Source organism: Chinchilla lanigera, unplaced genomic scaffold, assembly GCF_000276665.1.
Source record: "Chinchilla lanigera isolate Chin_1 unplaced genomic scaffold, ChiLan1.0 scaffold00001, whole genome shotgun sequence".
NCBI lineage: Eukaryota > Metazoa > Chordata > Mammalia > Rodentia > Chinchillidae > Chinchilla > Chinchilla lanigera.
In genome coordinates this window covers 47,702,919-47,723,223 of record NW_004955402.1, presented here as the reverse complement: position 1 = coordinate 47,723,223, position 20,305 = coordinate 47,702,919, and the positions used below count along the sequence as shown (strand labels likewise).

General features: G+C 38.0%; 1 protein-coding gene across 1 annotated transcript; it reads right to left on the bottom strand.

Annotated features, from left to right (window-relative positions):
* Positions 1-2,535: 2,535 nt before the first annotated feature.
* Positions 2,536-16,042, bottom strand: Serpinb2 (serpin peptidase inhibitor, clade B (ovalbumin), member 2). Its single transcript, XM_005373036.2, has 8 exons — positions 15,984-16,042; positions 11,833-12,009; positions 7,648-7,767; positions 7,242-7,370; positions 6,636-6,753; positions 5,022-5,164; positions 4,238-4,402; positions 2,536-3,508 (listed from the first exon to the last, which is right to left on the bottom strand). The coding sequence occupies exons 2-8, from the start codon at positions 11,998-12,000 to the stop codon at positions 3,098-3,100; spliced, it is 1,254 nt and encodes a 417-aa protein (XP_005373093.1). The 5' UTR covers positions 12,001-12,009; positions 15,984-16,042; the 3' UTR covers positions 2,536-3,097.
* Between the last annotated feature and the right edge of the window lie 4,263 nt (positions 16,043-20,305).

Sequence of the window (20,305 nt, the reverse complement as noted above, 5' to 3'; positions counted from 1 at the left end):
GACAATGAGTATAAGAGTAGTCTGCAGGAGGGAAGAATCAAAAATCCTTAATTTTCAAGAATGTACTAATCAATCTTTAAAAAATAACTCCATAACTTTTTGAAATGCTGAATATGTTTGACCAGCTACCCATACTTATAAATATAATAATGAGCATAAACATTAGTATTTATTAAATATTATATATGACATTTATTAATTACATAAATTCATATGTATATGTATTCATAAATTCATATCATGAGTTTATATCAGTCTATGAAAAAAAATTCACATTAAAAGAATCCTGAAGTAAGCCAGGTGTGGTGGTGCATGCTTGTAATCCCAGCACTTGGGAGGCTGAGGCAGGAGGATTGTGAGTTCAAGACCAGCCTGGGCTACAAAGTGAGCTCAAGGCCAGCCTGCCCTGCATAGCAAGACCCTGTCTCAAAAGGAAAAATAAAAAAAAGAATAGTGAAGCAAAGAAATCACCATATTTGGCTGTGGTTAGGCCAACTGTGAGTGTCAGAACTGGGAGCTGGATACAGTCAAGGTCCTGAAGCAACTTCCTTGACCGCTCTGTCCTAGTGAGTCAACATTCCTGCCTCCCATTATGGGTAGTGTACCTGGAACATACTTCCACGATCCAGTCACACTCATGCAGACAGAATTTGCTGCTAGTCAATTCCCAAAGCTATGACATGTCTTAGTTCTCAGTCTTAAAATTATAGTCTGCTCTGCCTCTAATCCACTCAAAAGCTTTCAGAACTGCTTGAAACAAACATCATTAAAAGGAAATATTTTGGTCAAAAAAATTAAGCATTAGCTGTTCCTTTCCATAAACCAATAGAAATTAGTAGTACAATTACTTTAGCTATTTTATGTGTGTGTGTGTGTGTGTGTGTGTGTATGTGTGTGTGTGTATGTGTGTGTGTATATTTTTTCCCCCTTCCTTCTTTCTTTTCTCCTTTCCCTAGCAGTTTCTTTCCTGTTTACAATATTAATTGTACCTTTTGGATTTTTTTACTCTTTCACTTTCTTATGCGAGGGAGACAATACAATGTTTACACATGTGAGTTTGATTTATTTCAGTTGTGAGTATACGCTCTAGTTGCATCCATTTACCTATAAAAACCTTGAGTTTAATCTTTATTTATAGATGAGTGGTACTCCGCTGTATAAAAATACATCTTTTTTTATCCATTCTTCAGCTGATAGGCATTTGGGTTGTTTCCAAGATTTAGCTATGACAAATTGGGCTGCTTGCCAGGGACATAGCTCAGTGGCATAGGCACCTGCCTGGCAAGTACAAGGTCCTGAGTTCAATTCCTGGTACCAAACAAACCAAACCAAAACAAACAAACAAAAACCAAACTGGGCTGCTATAAACATGGGTGCACATATATCGCTGTGGTATCTGGTAACATGAACTACTTTGAAGATAACAATATACAATATAACAACCATTGTTAATTTCCTATCATCATGTTTCAAAATTCTGTACGCTTTTTAATGTTTTTTCTTATTTTGCATTCTTTTTAAAAATAAATATCAATTATCCATTAAAATAACCCAAAAAAACAAAGAGTTGGTGAAAGAGCAAACACAATCACAAGCCTGAAATCCATTTTTCCTTCAGGTATAGACTGCAGGAAGCCCGTTCTTCTGATGAAAGTTTAAGATTATTCCAGAATGATGGGTGCATTGGCTTGTACCTCCCAGGTAAAGCAGAATATTACCAATAAAATCAACCCAATGATTCCTTTAAAAAAGGAAACATTTTGCCTCCCCTCTTGCTCTTGTATCTAGCCTCTTTCTACTCTGCTCAGCTTAATGACTCAGACCTTGATTCAATGACTGGACCACTGGACTTGGTGGTTACTCTTTGTGGCCCTGAGTAACCAATACATTGGTTCTCAAAAGGAGTCTGACCTATACTGTTGTTCTTAATCACTGTATCATTTGCTGCAATGGCAAAGCTACTGTAATTAATTTTTCACACCACCTGATCCCACCTACCCTCAACATTGGATCTTTTTTAACAGGGGTGGCTATGCCCTTAGATCCTTTGTTTTGCCTACTTTTTCTGGGTTCCTGCAAGTAAGTCATGATATGGAACTCTTGGGACTCAGGGTGTTAAAATTTAGACCAGAATGTCCTCCAAAGGCTCAGGTGTTAAAGTCTTGATCTTCAGGTTGGTGTTATTGGAAGGTGAGATAAATTTTCAAGAGATGGGACACACAGAGAGGTTTCAGGTAATTAGGGATGTACCCTCAAAGAGGATTTTAGTATATTTCTTTCTCTTTTCCTGCTGGTCATGAGCTAAGTCCCTTCACTCCATCACATACTTCCTGTCATCATGTACTGCTTTAATACAGGCCCCAAAGTAAACAGGCACAAAAACAGCATGGCCAACAGAACATGGGCTGAAATTTCCAAAACTGCAAGTCAAAATAGTCTTTGCCTTTTTAAAGTGGATTATCTAAAGTTATTTTTTAGAGTAGTGGAAGCCGATTATCACACAAATGTTATGAAGAAATGATAGCAAACAAATAGTTATGAGAAAACATGTTAATTTATTATATGTTTGAATTTCTACATGAGTTGTAGATACACATATGTGATATATAATGTTAGAAATGCACATAACATATATTTACCCATTGTTTGGTGCTTTTTCTAAGTATTTATTATGGTACAGCATAGAAAAACATCTACTCACCTTCCTTGAGTGAATGAGTGAATACATTTCTTTAGATGCAAAATGAACTGATTACCTGCCTCTGTACCTTTCTCAGTTATATTAGACAGTGAGCAATAATAAAAACATTACATAAAATAATAAATAACACAGTAAAAGTTAATACTATAAAATAAACTAGAAGTAAGGAAGAACTTATTGGGCATCAAGTTGATTAGGAGAGCAAATGCTTAATGATGCTGACATGTTATGATTGGCCATTGTGTGGGAGTTTCTGAGTTTATACTTAGTGTGTAACAGAAGTTGTTCAGAAGAACAGAAATAGGCAGAAAAAGTTTTTAACTTGTTGGCACTGAAAATAACAATTCTGAAGCTTATATCTCCTGTGGTCAAATCTTTGGGTCAAATGAGAATTTTTCAATTTGGAGGCAAAGAGAATCTGCCAAAAAATAAGATGCTCTTTGTTATTTTGTGCATGATAAGGAAGAGGAAAGGATGGTCTGCCACAAACTGAGGACCGCTATGACCCGTTCTCCCTGTCATTATGGCTCCAGAACCAGCAGCTGCTACTGTGCCCTCTTCATTGACATCTACTGTGGCTTGATGGAACACCTCAGAAAGAAACAGATCGTTCCCCTCAGACATTCCTAAGAAGTTGGCCTGGCTCTTATCGAAGGCGTCCACCATGCCCATGCTCCTCAGAATGGATTTGAGTTCATAATGCTCTTCTAATTTGAACTGGGGCATATAGACCTCTACATCATCTTCAACTAGTGTGTCTTTGCTGGTCCACTTGTTGAAAGTGTCAAAATTTATCTCATCTTCCAGCTGTAAATCAAAACAAAAGACACATAATGAGTTATGATACATTGTGTCAACTTGAGAAGTTTAAAAGTTTAACTAAGTGACTCAGCAGTGTGCCAGGATCCTCACTTTGTAAACATTCTGAGCCTGTGCAAGAGGAGGGCACGGAGAAAGCGTGCATGCTATACCTACCCGAGGGCAGATAGCTGGCTTATAATATAAGGAAGAAAACAGGCTTGCTCTCCCTCATTTTGCTCTTGTTGCTTTTGCTGTCTTCTGCCACCTTGAAGTGTTGCCCCTGTGCCATGCCCCACTGCCTTGGAGCCAGCTAACTGAGGACGAAAACCTCCACAAATTGTGAACTAAATTAATCTTTCCTTCCTTAACTTTGGGTGTTGGGTATTTTGTCCCAGCAACAACAGCAAAAATGTAACAAACCAGGAAGGAAAACAACTCAAGGTCTAAAGTTAATCTTCACTGAGATTACTGCAGTGTGGGTAATATAGAAATTTAATAGATGATTCAAATTTTTGTAAAAAGATAACATGTATGACATATGTTTAAGGCTTTGAATGAATTTTGGGATATGCCTCATGTACCAACAACTGATCCACATATTTTTGTTAGAAATGCCACTCTGCTTCCTGAGGTGTACAGTTACAGATGTTATTCTTCTCGTGAAAAAGTTATACTTCTCATGAAATGTAAATTTAGCCCAAGAAGTTTGAAACAATTGAAATTGTAATGACTCACCAATGCTAACCCAGTGGACTCTTCTGCAACTGCATCTGGAAGCAGCAGGAACATGGTGACATGTCCTACATAGGGGAGTTCTAAGATCTGAGCCTTTAGGTCCTCTATATAGCCTATGTTCAGCTTTTCACGCAAGTACATCATCTGCACAGGTATGTGTTGTGTCTGAAATTATCAAAAAGTCAAATATCCAAGGCAATTCTAAAGGTCAAAAAATTTAAGAGGCGAAAGAGAGTGAGTTTAATTTCAGTTCAAGAAATGTGTTTTTAAAATCAATGAATTAAATTATTTGTATATCTTTACAGTAGGTAATCTGATCTTTTAGCTTTTTCAAGTTTCTATATCCATTTTTAATAGGGCAGTTAATAATAATAATAATAATAATAATAATAATAATAATAAAGTGCTTCTGCAGTACCTACGGACCAGAAATCCTACTAAAGCTCAGTGGACACTTACAACATTTGAATTGAATATTATATTGTCTTAGTTTTAGAGAGCCAACATGAAATGCATAGAAGACAAGAGAAGATGTAGCTGGTAAGTGTCAGAGCCAAGATTTCCGTCTCTGTATGTATAATAATAAAACCCAGGGCCTTCATCTCTAGTCTTCCTGTCTCTTAGGAAATTACTGAATGATCCTCAGTAGCTCACACCTGCTTCACAGGTATAAGCTATAAATAGCAAGTCATGCAAGAAAATCAATGAGTGGTCTTTAATTTTTCTGTGTCTGGACTTGATGAAGCCCTAAGTATATTTTAGGGACCTGGGGCTTGGCTCATACCGCGTTCACACGGAAAGGATAAAGTCTGTTAAGTTTCTTCTCAAATGGAGTCTTCCATTTTCCTTTGAAATAGACAGCATTTACCAGGACCATCTTGGTCATCTCATCGACAGAGCCTTCAGGTAACAGGTGTGCAATTTTGCCTAAAGAAAACACATGTTGAAGTTTCATAACCAGGAACTGTGAAGCTATAATTTCTTGAATCTTTCAAGTAGCCATCAAGTTCGGTGCTCACATTTGTGAAACTGCAGAGTGTGATCTTCATGCTCAAATTTTTCTCAATATTTACTTAAAGTGCAAGTGAAACTAGGACAAATTTCTCTGAAGATTTGTAAAATCCAGAAGAAAATTAAGAAATACTACATTTAAAGAAAAATAAGGGAAAGGAGATTGTTATTTTCTTCTCTATATTTTTACTTGCTTCTCTCAAGATTTTCAGTTGTTACTTCAGAAGGAAGTGAAAGTGTCTCTAAGTTATCATAAAAGTGTCCCTCTCATCGAATGCTTCTGTACCTGGACTACATAGTCTATGGATTTGAAAAATAAATGGATTTTCAGAACATTTTATGTTACAGTAAACAAGTTAAACAAGAAATGCTGCAGATGTAAGAGATGAGAAAGGAAGAATTACAATGGAGGGGCCTAGAATACTGGAAGAAACAACCAATTGTGAAACACTGGGTAGTAAGTTATGAAACAGGGCTAAATCGTGAAAAGTCAAAAAAAAAGAGGAAGACACTAAAAAAGTGAGGCACACTAGGTTCTCAGAAAGATGAACTGAGCATAATCTTTTAAAACATGGTTCAACGAAGAATCCATTTACAGAATGCACCTGCTCTGCACTATACAAACCATTAAAATACATTCTTTTACTTAACTTTGCTGCTACTGTATTAGACTATAAGTTGCATGATAATAGGATTTACAACTGTTATTTTTATCTCCTTATTCAGTGCCTGGCATTTAGCATGTGGTAGGTAAACATTTGTTGATGAATGAATACATTCAATAACAATGAATGAACGATTTAATTAAGTTTGAGTTCTTGCAAAAAATACACAGGGCAACTGGAGTTTATCAAAGCATCAGGAGTTAAAATGGTACAGATGACTTAGGCAATTCAAGAAGAAATGACACGAGGACCAAAAGTACTTGATAACTAACTTTGAATAGAGAGAAGAGTTAAAATAATTTCACAATCCTTCCCTCTTCCATTTCCAGTATTCTTCACAGCTCACACCAATTACCTGCTCAGTGGCAAGCTTTTTTTCTTGTTTTGCTTTGTTTTGTTTTGTTTTTTTGTCCACAGTAGGCACAGAGTCTCAATTACTTCAATATTAACATTTCCTATGTTTGAAAATTCCTGCTTCTTCTCATGTTTTATATTCTGGTTGTATCTAAAATCTGATTAGTGTAACATATTTCTGGCAGTGGATCTCAATTATTGTTTTCTCACTGAAACATTGTACAGTTAAATAGGGCCAAAGCTGTATCAGCAAAGTAAAGCTAATCAAACTTCAAGTGAATAAGGGTGAAGGCTCAGGATGGTTTAAAAAAGATACTTCTTAGTTTTCTACATGGAAAGAAGAAAAGAAGGTATTTTCTTGCTTTTACCTTTGGTTTGAGTATTGACCCAGGAGTTAATTTCTTTTCTGGCTTCTTCTGCACAGTTTTGAAAGTCTACTTCGTGGGGTTCTGTAGAGTAATATTTCTTAGAGAGTTCGATGTATTCCTTTAAAGCAAGAAAATGCCGAAGGTTATAGAGAATATGTATTGAACATGTCATGGCATAATTGTAAATTACAAACCACGGGTGCAGACTTGGAGGCATGGGAGAGGAGTAGGGTTTGATGCTGGCTATAGTGGTTGAATGAAGAAACAATGTAGACTACAAGTTCTCCATTGCCCCTGTCCCAGTATTCCAGCCCCAACTCTGCCCTCTTGCCTCCCTTGCAGTTTGGACACTGCATAAGGGTAAAGAGTTTGACTCAGGGAGCAATGGCTCTGGAAAACAGTGGGTTAATCATCCTAATTACTCTGCCAGCCAGACATTTGCAACTGGAAGGGGCTGAACCAATGGAGGGAGACTAATGGACAGCAATTACAGGAGACTAGTTTTACGAATTCTGCTTGGAACTCTACATGAGTTGTAGAGAATGACTTCAAAAATGACTTCACTGCTAGCTTGAGGCTCAGCCGTTTCAGTTACAGGTCACTTACTTCCTTAAATCTCATGGACTTCTCCCCAAACAGCTTGTTGACACTTTCCAATAAGTAATCCCCTGTGGGTGCATTGATAGCAGAACTGAGAGACTGGAAGGATGAGTGAATTTTGTCTCTTCCTGGTATCTGAAACAGAAAGAAAGGATTCTCGTTTTATTACACTGGACTGCTAAATAAGATATTTCTTAAGCAAAGACAACATTTTTCTCAACACAATAGCATTATATTCATACATGCATTTTCCTTTAGAGGCATCTCTGGAGTGATTTCGATAAGGCTATGCTCCCACAAAGCTAATCAAGTAAAATATATGTAACTTGCTCCACATTGTACCACCCATCAATTGGATTTAACCAGGAGGTAGCTAACTACAGAGAAAAAATGTATGTTCCTATTCGGGTACCTTCAAAACAGCATCAGGATAGGTTTCCTTCTGTATCTGCTGGGTGAAATGACAGCCAGTGAAGTTCTCTGGGCTCCCTGTGGCAACATCATAGTCTCCAACTTTGTTGAACTGAAGCACCTGGAATCAGAATGGAAGGATGGTGATGCTTTCTAATAAAGTACTTAGTTTAGAAAATTAACGTCTATCAGGTACCTCCAAGTGGCCCCATGTCTGATTCCATACCTCCGTGTGTGGGGAACAAGCACAGATACATTTCTCTACATGATATGGAAATGTCAGCCAATCTAAACTTCCCTTGTAGGAAACTGCATGAGCTAATTTAAACTAATTCATATCCTGGCCATTTTGGAAAACAACTTGCTGTTACATTGTGATTTAGAACCTTTTCCCTAAATTATCTAAATTGTCACCTAGTCCATAAATTATCTTGAAAAATAAGCCAGCATTTTAATGAAAGTAAACAGCTCAATTAGAGAATTTTAGCTCTCTTTGCAGTTTTCTTATATATAAATTGACAAAAATTGCAAGCCAAAGTCAGCTTAAGCATAAAAATGGGTCATTCAGTATGAAGAGCTTACTGAAAATATTTATACCTACTATACTCACATACAGAGAGATATTAAGGTCCTTGGGGTAGGAACAAACCATGGTGATCTGATGACATTATGAACCTTTTCATAATGTCACACTGGCCAGTTTTCATTCTCACAGTGAGGATGGCAGGTGAAAACTGGCTTCTGTGAAGCTCCTGAAGTTTCTTCCCCACAACACTGTTGCCTGCCCAGCTTAGCTGCCAGCTCAGCACCCACAGGGACCACCCCCTCCAACATCCATAAGACCCACTGGTCCTGGGAGACTTCCTCCTGGGATCCCTGGTGTGACATAAATGGGCTGATGGTTTAGGTTTTGCCAGTGAAGGAGAGGCAGGCAGATCCGGCCATCTGGTGAATTACTGCACTGGGGGGAGAAGTGTTAGCACTTGAGTGGCTGTTGTCTGTCCCTCAAGGCCTCTATCATAGTTTCTGCCATCCTCTCTGAAAATATGTGATCCCACTCTGTCCCTACCTACAAGAATGTTATTTATCGCAGCTTCTCTAGTTACCTTCCTTCCAAGGCAATTGATCCTTAAATAAGGGTTCTCCTGGCTGGCACTACCTTCTTGAGTCATCAAAAGGGCCACACAGGTAAATGTCCCTTCAAATGTGGGGAAGAGAGGTGACCCTGGACCATCTTGAGGCCCAAAGAAGGAGCTTGGCTTAGACAGCTCCATGACCTCACTGTAAACACGAGAGCTGGCAGAAATGTTCTTTGCTGGTGTACTGAGCTCCTATAACCTGTGCTTTTCTTCATACCTTGTTTCTTTCTTTCATTCATTACAACTCTACTACCTCTTCCAGGTACACCAATTCCCACCAGGGTGGCCTCTTTCTGTTCTAATTTCCTCATCTATAAAGTGAGTATGATCTCATAATTACCTCATAGAGTTTTTTATTAAGCAAGTAAACTCCCAAGAAGGTCTTGGAAAAGTACCTAGCTATGACACCAACTATTAGCTCTTAGTGCAGTTACTGCTCTGTACCTTACACATTAGCTGTAATTGTCACAATGGTCTTTATATGCCTGCACTTTCATTCCCATTTCATATATGATAAAATTAAGACTCAGAGGATTTCACATACTTAGTAAATGGCAAAGCCTTGGCTTAATGAAAGACAGCTCTGCTTGCAAAACCCGTGCTTCCAGCTCCAGATCAAGGAGCTTCTCTTTCTTATTCAGGAAGCAATCAAGTTAGCATTTGAATTTTGAAACGTGCAGATGTCACAGGGTTAAAAGGAGATTATATAAAATCCTAGCACAGCTCCAAGTTCTGAAAGCATTTTCTAAATATAGAAAAGCTGTATTGTATCCAGAGTAACCAATAAGATGGTTTTTTTCCTTTCATGTTAAAATGAAGGTCTTTTTTAACTTTAAACAAACCAAAGCCCTCATTTAGCATTCATCCTCAAAATATGTTACTTTATATTCTTTTACACTTAAAACCTCGTTTTCTAGGGTTCTCAATGCAGTTTACCATCTGTTTTTTCAAGGACAGAAAATAAAGAGGAAGGAGCATTTCCAAACACTGCTGATATCAGGGTTGAGCAACTGAATTTTGTTGTAAGCCCAGTGCTTCAACTGCCACATGCAAACAGGGTGATCCTTTTGTCTCTTGTCCTTCTGCACTGAGACTGGCCAGTGCTCTCAGTGTGGAACCTCGCAATTCACGGGAGGCCCACCATAAATGGGTCACCTTGTTCCTGAGAAAGATATATTTATACTCAGGTACAATTCTCCGGGGAAACCCGAAACCAGCCCCTGGCATTTTGGTGTGACTCAAAGCACAAAGCATGCTTGTACTTAGTGTAATCCATTTAATATTTGTATAGACGTGAGTGACAAGGAATCTTAACTGTATGCTGGCCACGTCATGGTCACTGACCTAGAAAATAACAGACCGGTGACAATTTTCAGTTTGCTGAATGGGTTGCCTAGAAATGTTGCCTTGAGCAGTCGAAGTGGCTCAACACATTAAGGCCCAGACGCAGTCGAGGGAAGGGTTCCCTCCCTGACTCTATGTCAGTTTACCGAAAGAGGCAGGGGCTTTACACAAAAATCACTGACAATGCCACCTTACTTCCTGTCTGCACTGAATTTGAAGACTGGCCATATATGATGTCGGGCCTCATGGGGTGGATAGGCGCCATAATAGTTCGGGGCTCTCTAAAGCCACATTAACCTGTGTTTCTCTGTGAATGTGTGACCATGGGCAGTACCTATTTTTTTCTGTGACACTCTTAAATCAGTAAGAGGAATTCTTTGCAGCAATGGGGAACAAACACACCAACCACAGTGGCAGAGTGATGGGAAGGAGACTAAACTAAGACTAAACTGGGAAGGAGATTAAACTAGGAATCCATGGGCTTCGCTCACGCTGTCAAGGTTCTCATCTCTAACATGGTGTTTATCTTAAAACAAAGTGCAGTAAAATGTGTGCAAAATATTCCCTTTGGAAAGAGGACTAATATCTAGAATATATAAAGAACTCGAAAAGATTAGACCACCAAAAATAAAAGACCCAATCAAGAAATGGGCAACCGAAATGAATAGACACTGGTAGGAAGTAGAAATGGCCAATAAACACATGAAAGAAATGTTCAGCATCTCAGATCATTAGGAAAATGCAAACAGAAACAACACTGAGATTCCATTTACTGAAAGAATGCCCACCAACAAGAATCAGGTACTCACAAATGCTGGTGAAGCTGTGGGGGAAGGAACATTTCTGCATTATGATAGAAATGCAAACTACCCCAACCACTTCAAGAATCAGGATAGAAATCCCTTAAGAAACTAAAACTAAGAATTCCATTCAACTCAGCTATTCTCCTTCTAGGTATTTTTCCAAAAGAGTTAAACACAGTATATTTCAATGATACACATAACCTACAATAGCTAAATCTTGGAATTGGCCTATATATCCATTAACAGATGAATGAAGAAAATGTGGTGTTTATACACAATGGATTTCCGCTTCACCATAAAGAAGAAGAATTTTGTCATTTGTAGGAAAACAGATGCCCTTTAAGACTGTAATATTTAGTGAATTAAATCTAGAACATGAGCTTAAATATCATATGGTTTCTCTTATTTGAGAAACACAAAGTATAAATAATTTAAAGGGCAAAATGAAAGACAGATGATAGGAAACAGGGAGATAGAGCTTTTGCAAATGGGAAGAGAACCAAGAGGTGGAAAGGGTGAGAGAAATAGAAGGGGAAGTAAGAAAGAATTAATTTGTGTTGTGTACAGGTATCATTCCCATGAAGAATGTAATCATTATGTACTGCAAGCCTGTACTAACAAAAATGAAAAAAGTATGAGTATTATGTTATTAAAAAGAATGATGTCACACTTATCTATTTTCAGCCTAGCAGGTAATAGAGTCTGATATGCCTTTTGCTACCTACATTTGAGGGATCTTCTGCTTTGGCTGTTCTGTAATTTAATTCTAAGGAATCAGAGTTGTAAGGACAGAGTTGTGCTTTATTAGGATGCCACAACCGTTGCCTCTTTAGTTAAGATGACCTGGGCATAAAACAAGGAATCACTCAATCATAGTGCAGAACTTCATTGCAAACTTACCTGGGCCATCTGGTCTTCAGTGTTACCCCTGGAACCGAGGTAGACAATAGCCATAGTGGATGAGATGCTCCATGGAGAGAGGAAGAGATTCTGGGTGGGATTTGTTTTTGCCACATGCTTGAACAAATTGAGTGCAAAGATAGTGTTTGCCACATAAAGGTCTTCCATTATTTCAATCTGGAAGAAAAATGGAGAATGGAAAATAGCTCCAAGTGGCAGTGTAGCATTTTGGGTGAGGCTAGTGAGCAGTGTAGCTAGCTATACCCTGCATCTTCTTCACGGGATCACGAAAGGGAGGACAGGGAGAGCTTCAAGGTCATGCAACTATGCGTCCACTAAGACCCCAGGCTTGATGCTATCCTCTTAACCATCAACCTCTTCACATACTTAATGTTAAACACAAAGCCCTGCATTTTCATTTTTCACAAGACCTTGTATTATGTAGAAAATCCTGAGATATATCAAACAGTTAATTTTATGAACAGTAGTAACAGTGTATGTCACTCCACAGAACATGTATAACAACTGCAATAACAATGAATGACATTCATTGAGTTCTTATTGGCCAAAAGTGCTCCTGTTAATACTTTATCTGTACTATTTAATCTGTACCATTTTATCTGTACCATTTAATCCTCACTAAAATCCTGCTATTTCTGTCTACAAAGAAAGAAATTGCTGCCCGAAGAGGCGATGTGCCCATTGACACTCAGCTATAAACGATAGGAGTAGGACTTGGAGCCAGTTAGGGAGCCACCAGGGTGAGGTTCTCCACATCAGCCACACCCATGTACACCCTGCACATATCCATACCACACACACACACAGGCATGCATGCATACACACAGGTAGACACACGTATATTCAAATGTGTGCTAGGTGCACACATTTCCCAGCTGGCTGCACTGAGATGACCCACCTTCTTCTTTTTTTTTTTTCTTGATGAATAAGTTTATTGGTCTTTACCTGAAAGAGTATTCGTAGAAATTTGGTTTAACTCTCAGCAGCCTGTGCCTGAGCTCTGAGGAAACTTGCCTTCTTTTGAGAAGAGGTAGAATCATCCAAAAGTATCCCTTGCTCAGAAGAAAGATCGGGTGGGCCCACTTTCTTTTAAGTTCTCTGCTTCCAGATGTGTTTAGGGTCAGGTAGTTTGAGGGTTAGTACTTTCACCCAGCACCTCCTGATCCTCCTCCTACGTACACCGCAAACATATGGCCCTGCTACTAAAGGACTTCCCATTCTGTGGAGCTTGTTAGTGGGGGTAGTGGTAGAGTTCTTTTCTTCTGTCATTCTCCCATTGATGTAAGGGAATCAATGTCAGGTAGGAATGCAGGGAAAATCCCAGGCACAATATATGAAACACACTCACTCAACCTATCACCCATCTGAGAATAAACAAAACACACACCTTTCATGGCTTAGAGGTCTGTATGTAACAATGCTTGAATACACCCAAGCATTTGTGTGTGTGTTTGTGTTAATACCAAACAAACTTTCTAGTTGTATGTTTTCCTTTCCTCATAGTTTATACCATACCTGATAATTACCAATATACATGTGTCAAACAATGATGACATCCATCATCTCTCTGGCCTTCTGTGACAATCACTTCTCAGATTCCCTAGGAGGTGCCATGCATTTTATCTAGCAGGGCTTTACAACAAGAACCAGCTGTCACTAGTCTCTCTTATCCAGAGTGTGTTGTGTGAACCCTTCATTGATTAACTCTTCTTTGCCAAGAAAGTGATTAGAATTTGTATCAAATTTTCTCATTTGAAATATGATCCAATTGTATTTTATCAAGACAAAAACAGTAAATTAATGCTTGTTCCTGAAACTCTCTTTCTCTGTTTCCTCATTTAATCTGTATAGTAGCCATATGTGATAGGTAGGACTACCTCAATTTTATATTATATCCTGATTCTCAGAGAGGTTAAGTAACTTGCATAAAGTCACACAGCTGCTGTGTAATGTTGCAGGGAGTCCAGCCCACATCTGCATCAGAAAGGCCACTATTTGGGCTGGGGACTTAGCTCAGGGGGCACAGCACCTGCCTGGCAAGCACAAGGTCATGAGTTGGATTCCCGGTACCGGAAAAAAAAAAAGGCCACTATCTCCCATATGTCTTGCTTCCTCACTGGTGGATATATACCTTCCCTGAGATGTGTCAGAGTTTAAGCAAACTATAGCTTAAGAAACACTAGAAAGAAGAAACAAAACGAGGGAAGTAGTGAATCTGCAATACTCCTAGAAAGCTCACAAAATTTTTTTAAAAACTTTTCTTTCTTGCTTCGTCCCTTGGTGGCTCAGAAATTTGTTTCTTTTACCTTGTACTGAATTTTAATTTTAATTTTTATCAATAATTAGACTCCAATAGGTCTTCTAAATAAATTATCCAATCACGTTTGGGAACCAGCTGAGTATTGAAAATATAAAAAAAAAAAAAAAATTTCTCTACTGTCTTATGAAAAGAAAAACCAGAAATCAGCCAGAAAAATAAATGTTGACTTGTCCTATTCTTGGTTCTTTGTAACACTCGACATAGTGAGCCAATCACTTTTATCTTAACAAAATTTAAGTGTCCAGGCAAACCATCAGAAAGAGCTGCTAATGCTAAGTTAGGATTTAAAGTAACTTGATAAAGAACAAAAATTCAGTAAGAACAGAATTTGTCCCAAATACATTTACTTTTAAAAAAAATCTTCTGAATCCCATTTTTAAAGTGGGACACAATTAACTGCATTTAACATAAAAGAAATTGTCTGCGATATTTAGTTACCTAATGACTTCAGCGACATTTTTGTTTAATTTGCACAATCACTTGCTCAGTAAAGTGTAGGAATTTCTGCTACACTGATGAAAATGTGAAGGTGCGCACTGCAGTTTCTTCACGTCAGAGCCTAGATCAGACCTAGGTCCGAGTCTAGAGCTTTTTTACAAACATTTCAGGTTAGGATTTTAGAAATTGAAAACACTATACTCATAGTGTTTCCTGAATCTTATGGTGTTTCCACCCATTTGGATGGGAATCTGCCAAGACAAAGTATGACTGAATTTACAGAGTGAAGTCTGTACCATAGCCTCCCAGAGCAGATACATCCAGAAGTCCTTAATAATACAGTAAGTCATACAATTTCATTGTCTTCCAAATATTATGTTTCCAGTAATACTATCACTTAATATTATCATTGGAAATCAGGTGCAGGGCTGGGCTCCCTGATGTGTGTTCTGGTTCCGGCTGTGCAGGTTTTTCGCTGCAGTCCTGAAACCTGGCAGAGGTAAGGATTCAGGTAGGGCCCAAGCATGTGGCTATAGCCCCCTTTTCATCAGCTCCGGGTGTGAGACTGAGTCTTTTTAACATCTAAAACAAATATTTTGTGTGACTACATAATGCAAGTAACTTAAAATTGACCTTAAAAGTCATTGAAAACTAAGAAAGAAAATAGTTGTAAGGAAATATCCCTTCAAAAAATACCACCTATCTCTCTGACAAGTTGGAAGCAATTTCTTTTCGTTGACAACTTTCAAAAGAAATATTTATCTGTTATGGAGTGTTAAATTAACTGTTTACTCAATCCATCAATTAGTTCAGCTGATTTTTCTCTTTCATGTAATTGATCCATTCTTCAATTAATGTCAGTAAGTATATTCTGATACTGGATTGATCCAGCCCAAATTGCTGTTTAATTTCTATAGTTTCTGACTATTAATTTTAAAAGAAAACTGAGTTTCATTTTCCTTTCATTTATATATAATGTAAATATTACTTTTGGTGACTTTACTAAAAATATTTTAATTTATGTAGATATTTCCAGCAAATGCATTTTCAAAGCACTAGCTAGTATAGAATATATACATTTCAACCTGTTCAGTAGCATTACCATTACACCTAGATTGTACATTTTGGTTTGGGTAATACTAATTAGGCATTTATGGACTTCTAAGGTTCAAAATTAAACTTCATTATAAATGTAATTCAAATTTTGAACTAAAACTTTATCAGTTAAATAAACAATTAGCCAAGATAACACCACTACTGTCCACAAACATCCCATATTTGAATTTTTAATGCTAATAATGCCAATATGAAGGAAAAGAAAGAAAAGAAACCATGCATCTCATTGAGATAGGCATGGAAACTGCAGAAATACCTTGTTCTCTGAGCTGCTGTCAGACTGGAAATTCTCCTTTGGAGAGTGTCGCAGTTCAGACCTGGTAATGACTGGTTTTATAGGGCTCTGCCCCTCCCACACAACCTTTTTTTTCTTTTCGATTCGTATCCTTTGTGTGATTCAACATTTTACTCAGAAGGACATCATTAAAGTACAAAGGGCATAGCTCAAGAAACGTTTTGGGAAGATGACTTCATCAGAAATTTAAGAATTCAGCAATATCTACATGTGATTTTCAAAATACCTAAAGCTCACCCTCTCCACACACAACACTCTCAAATCTTTCTCTCCTCAACTTCTGCTGCACGATGATAATTCCACACTACCCCTTCTACCTCTGAACATACATTACCTGCAGGCTTTCTGCAATATGAAAAGTTAGGGTGGGTGATGCTTCCTCTCTTCTGAGCCTAGACAAAGGCAAGTGATCTATGGACACAGGAAGGAAGAGAAAAACCACGATTTTTCTTTCTTAGAAATTCTCTATTTTAAACCCTTGCCATTTCCTCAAGCTCTGATATTTTTAATAATTCTGAGTTGCACCCTAATTTCCTGTCGTAAGCCACACCCAAAGAAGTTTCATGTGCTCTTGTTTAAACCATAGATGTTATCCTGTTTAAGGGAACCAGTGACAATCCACCATTGGTTCACAGTTTTGGACAAAGCATGCCCATTAATTGAAATTGTGATCTTGAAAACGAGAAAATCATCACATTTTTAGATACAACAAAGGAATTTTGTAAACCAAAGTAGTTGAAATTATAATTATAAATCTACAATGTTCATTTTGTTAGAATTTGAAGCATATTTGTCAAGGCAATTTTTCTTTTCTTGACTTTCTGTTGATGTTGATGTTGATGTTGATGTTGATGTTGATGTTTATGTAGAGTGGACAAGGATGAGGAACCGTGAAGACGCCATACTCCTCAGTTGGTGTGGAAGCTCTGTGTCTGTGTCTGATGAGCCGGGAAAACAATCTGCTGTGTCTATGAGGCCAAGTCTGGGTTTGAGTCCTGCGTGCCCGTTGTGGGTTGGTCATGGTTGGCAGCACCAGAGGTTGCTCTTACCTTGCCAGTGTGAGTCTTTGGTCACAGAGGACTTGGGATCTTAACTCAAACACTTTCCTATTATAAGAGGATCAGTGGGTGGCCATGTTCTTCAGAATCTTTCCAGAAGTCAAAGCCCAAATTGGTTTGTTTTTTTAGTTACTAAAAGATCTCAGATCATAAAAATAAAAAGAGTTGCAAGCCTATTCCCATCAATGATCTTTCAACCCCTTAAGTTGCCCCATTAGACCAAAGGAAATTTTGGACCACTACAGGGCCCTTTGCAAGTTTTATCACTCCGTGGTACCCAAATCTGTCATCCAAAGGGAGAGCAATAAATCATTTCTTAGTGACCACTTTCCCATTTTCCCCTTAGACTCCTGTAGAGCCTCTCTGATAATGATTATGTGATCAATCTGTTCAGTTGTTCTTTTTCCACAGGCTGGTAGCTCAGCAATTTGCTGCTGATCCTGAATGTACTTAGAACTTCAGCCACCCTTTGCTTCACTCCATTTGTCAGATTGTGCTGAAAAGGTCCCACCTTACTACTTTCCCTCAGGTCATTCTTCTCAAGGGAAATGTCATCCTTCTCCCTCTGATCCAAATATGTGAGTTTCTGTTTGCACCCCATGGCTTGCTTCCATGTAGTCTTCTCTGAGTTTTAAAACTTCTGGTGAGCCCCTTCTATGTAGAAACGCAGCTCTTACCCCAGAGTTTACAACAGAATAATCTGGTGCATTTCTGTTGTTTCATAAGTTATGCACCTATCTCTAATTAAGTAATACACTTGGTTCGTCTTCAGCAGAAAGAACAATGATAAAAATCGAAAAGATTGTTGCTAAACATTGGTGAAGTAAGTGAGATGTTAAACCCCTCTCCGGAGGCCCTTTAGTGAGGTAGTTAGACTTGGAATGATCTGGTTTAAATCCTCTTTTGCCACTTACTAGCCATATAATCTTACACGTTTCTAAACCTCTGTGAACTTTAATTTTCTAATAACATTGCATAATTTGTACTGTTGATTTTCTATACAAAAGCAGTTTTATTCTACAACTCATCTTTCCGATTTTGTTCAAATATTATCTGGAGGGGCTGGGGATTTAGCTCAGTGGCACAGTGCCTGCCTGGCAAGCGCAGGGTCGTGAGTTTGATTCCTGTACCGGAAAAAAAACCAAAAAACAAAACAAAACAAAACAAAGCAAAACAAAATATTATCTAGAGATTGTATGATCTCAAGGGTGGATGTATAAATCTATTTCTTGACAACCTGTTACAGCAAAATTTGAGGAGGGGGGAAGTTCAGGAAAATATTTTCCTCCCTGATAACACTGAGCATGGCAATTTTACAATGCAGGGCCAGAAGGTGCTGCAGGCCTGAGATACCGGAAAGTGATAGAGCCCTGAGACAGCCACGGAGAGAGGCTGGGAAATTTTCAAAGATGCCAGATCAGAGCTCTTACATCAGAAATTTCCTAAGCAGATATCAGAAACTACTTACTTGCAGTGTTTGCACTTCTTGTTGTTATGTGAGATAATAAATAATAACTATATTATTTAAGCATTGTTAGACACTTTGAATCCTCTGGCAGTTGCAGTCAAAAGCATTCTTAAATAACATCGGTTTTTGTGAAGAACCAATGGGGAAATATTTGTCCAACACTTAATGTTCTGTTCTTCCCTTAGTAAATGCCAATAGTATTAGCCAGTATAAAGGAGTGGTTGTTGGTGGTCAGGTTTGGGAGCTGTTTTCTTGCCAAGAGGAGAACAATTTCACAAGTTCAGCACAAGACAGGAGTTTCACATGTTAAACAACTGGAGAAAGTTGGAAAAGATAATACAAAATTAAGAGCCAAATTGGCTGCTGCCAATTTATCCTAAGGGATAGAGAAAAGGATTGATAATATCCGTAAGACCCTTGAGCAAGGAATCAAGATAATTTTTTTTTATCATTGTTTTCTTGAGACAGATCTCCTTATGTAGTTCAGGTTGTCCTTAAATTCACTATGTAGCCCAGACTGACCTCAGATTCATGGAAATCCTCCTTCCTCAGTCTCACAAGTGCTGGGATTAAGATACATTTCACAAAAATGAAAGATAGGAAAGAGATAACCCTAAAAACTACAGAAAGAGGAAACAAAAATCATCGAATAGTTTCCTGAAATCTGCCTGGAGCTGAGTTGGTATTACAGGAGAGGTAGAGGAAAAAAAAGGAGATGGATTTGTAGAGGACCCTCTGACAACAGAGTTGCTATCGAATCTAAAGGCATCCTACTCTAAACTCTGCAAAAGGGAAGTAAAAAATGTTCTAAAAAGAAGAACGTGGAAGTTCAGAAAAGAAAGAATGTAAAGGAGAATTTTTCAGAATCCCCAATGACCCATCTAGTAAGTCACTAGAAGAAAAAAACAAATTCACCACGAAGTCTTCCTTATCACTGCAAAATAAATACGATTAAGTTCCTCCCAGTAACCTGAAATAGCACTTGTTACGTTGCAGGTCAGATCACTCCTATGCAACTGAGAACAGTGAAACAGTCTCTTCTTATTTTTAAAGAAAATGTCTGTGAGATAATTAACAGAACAAAAAGAAAAGATATAAGATTATATATAGTATAACCTCAACTGTGTAAATGAAATATGTGCTGAAACATGACTTAGAGGGAAATGTATCAAAACTGGGTGGTGATTTTATAGATATTTATCATTTTTATACTTCAGAGAAATTCCCAAGTTTCCTAATAGATAGGAATTACTTTTAAGATTAAAATATATTGTCAAGTGTCTCCTGAAAGTGTTTTCCTCCCCACTGAATCATATATAGAGCAGAAATAATACCTTAATGAAGGAAATAGCTCTATGAGTGAAGTGCTACTATTTTAGTTTGAAGACCTGCATACATTGTGCTTCTTCTTTGATACATGTGTCCAATGGTTACTGAGTGGGCTGTGATTAACCTTTCAGGGCCTGTGCCCTTACTGCATGGTGAGGACCATGAGGTCCTCTGCCATGATATTCTCCGGTCGTTAGAAGAGGCAGTTGGTGCAGATTGTGTTCGGCATGTTTCGATTCATTTGAGTTCTCTCCACTTTGAATGAGCAACTACTGAGACTTCTAGAATTACCCATTTTACATGATTTGCTGATAGACTTGGAGTATATAAGTTACAAAAGTATATAGCCTCTACAACAGCAGTAAAACCATTAACATTATACAAATCATACTATTGTTAGTCAGGAAGGAAGTACGTAAAATTCCATA

Excerpts from the sequence above, each read along its gene's own strand:
- Serpinb2 (XM_005373036.2), bottom strand. The coding sequence starts at position 12,000 with ATGGAAGACCTTTATGTGGCAAACACTATCTTTGCACTCAATTTGTTC. Across the intron at positions 7,371-7,647 it reads ATCCTGATGCTGTTTTGAAG|ATACCAGGAAGAGACAAAAT; the intron begins GTACCCGAATAG and ends TTTCTGTTTCAG. Across the intron at positions 5,165-6,635 it reads GGTCAATACTCAAACCAAAG|GCAAAATTGCACACCTGTTA; the intron begins GTAAAAGCAAGA and ends TGTTTTCTTTAG.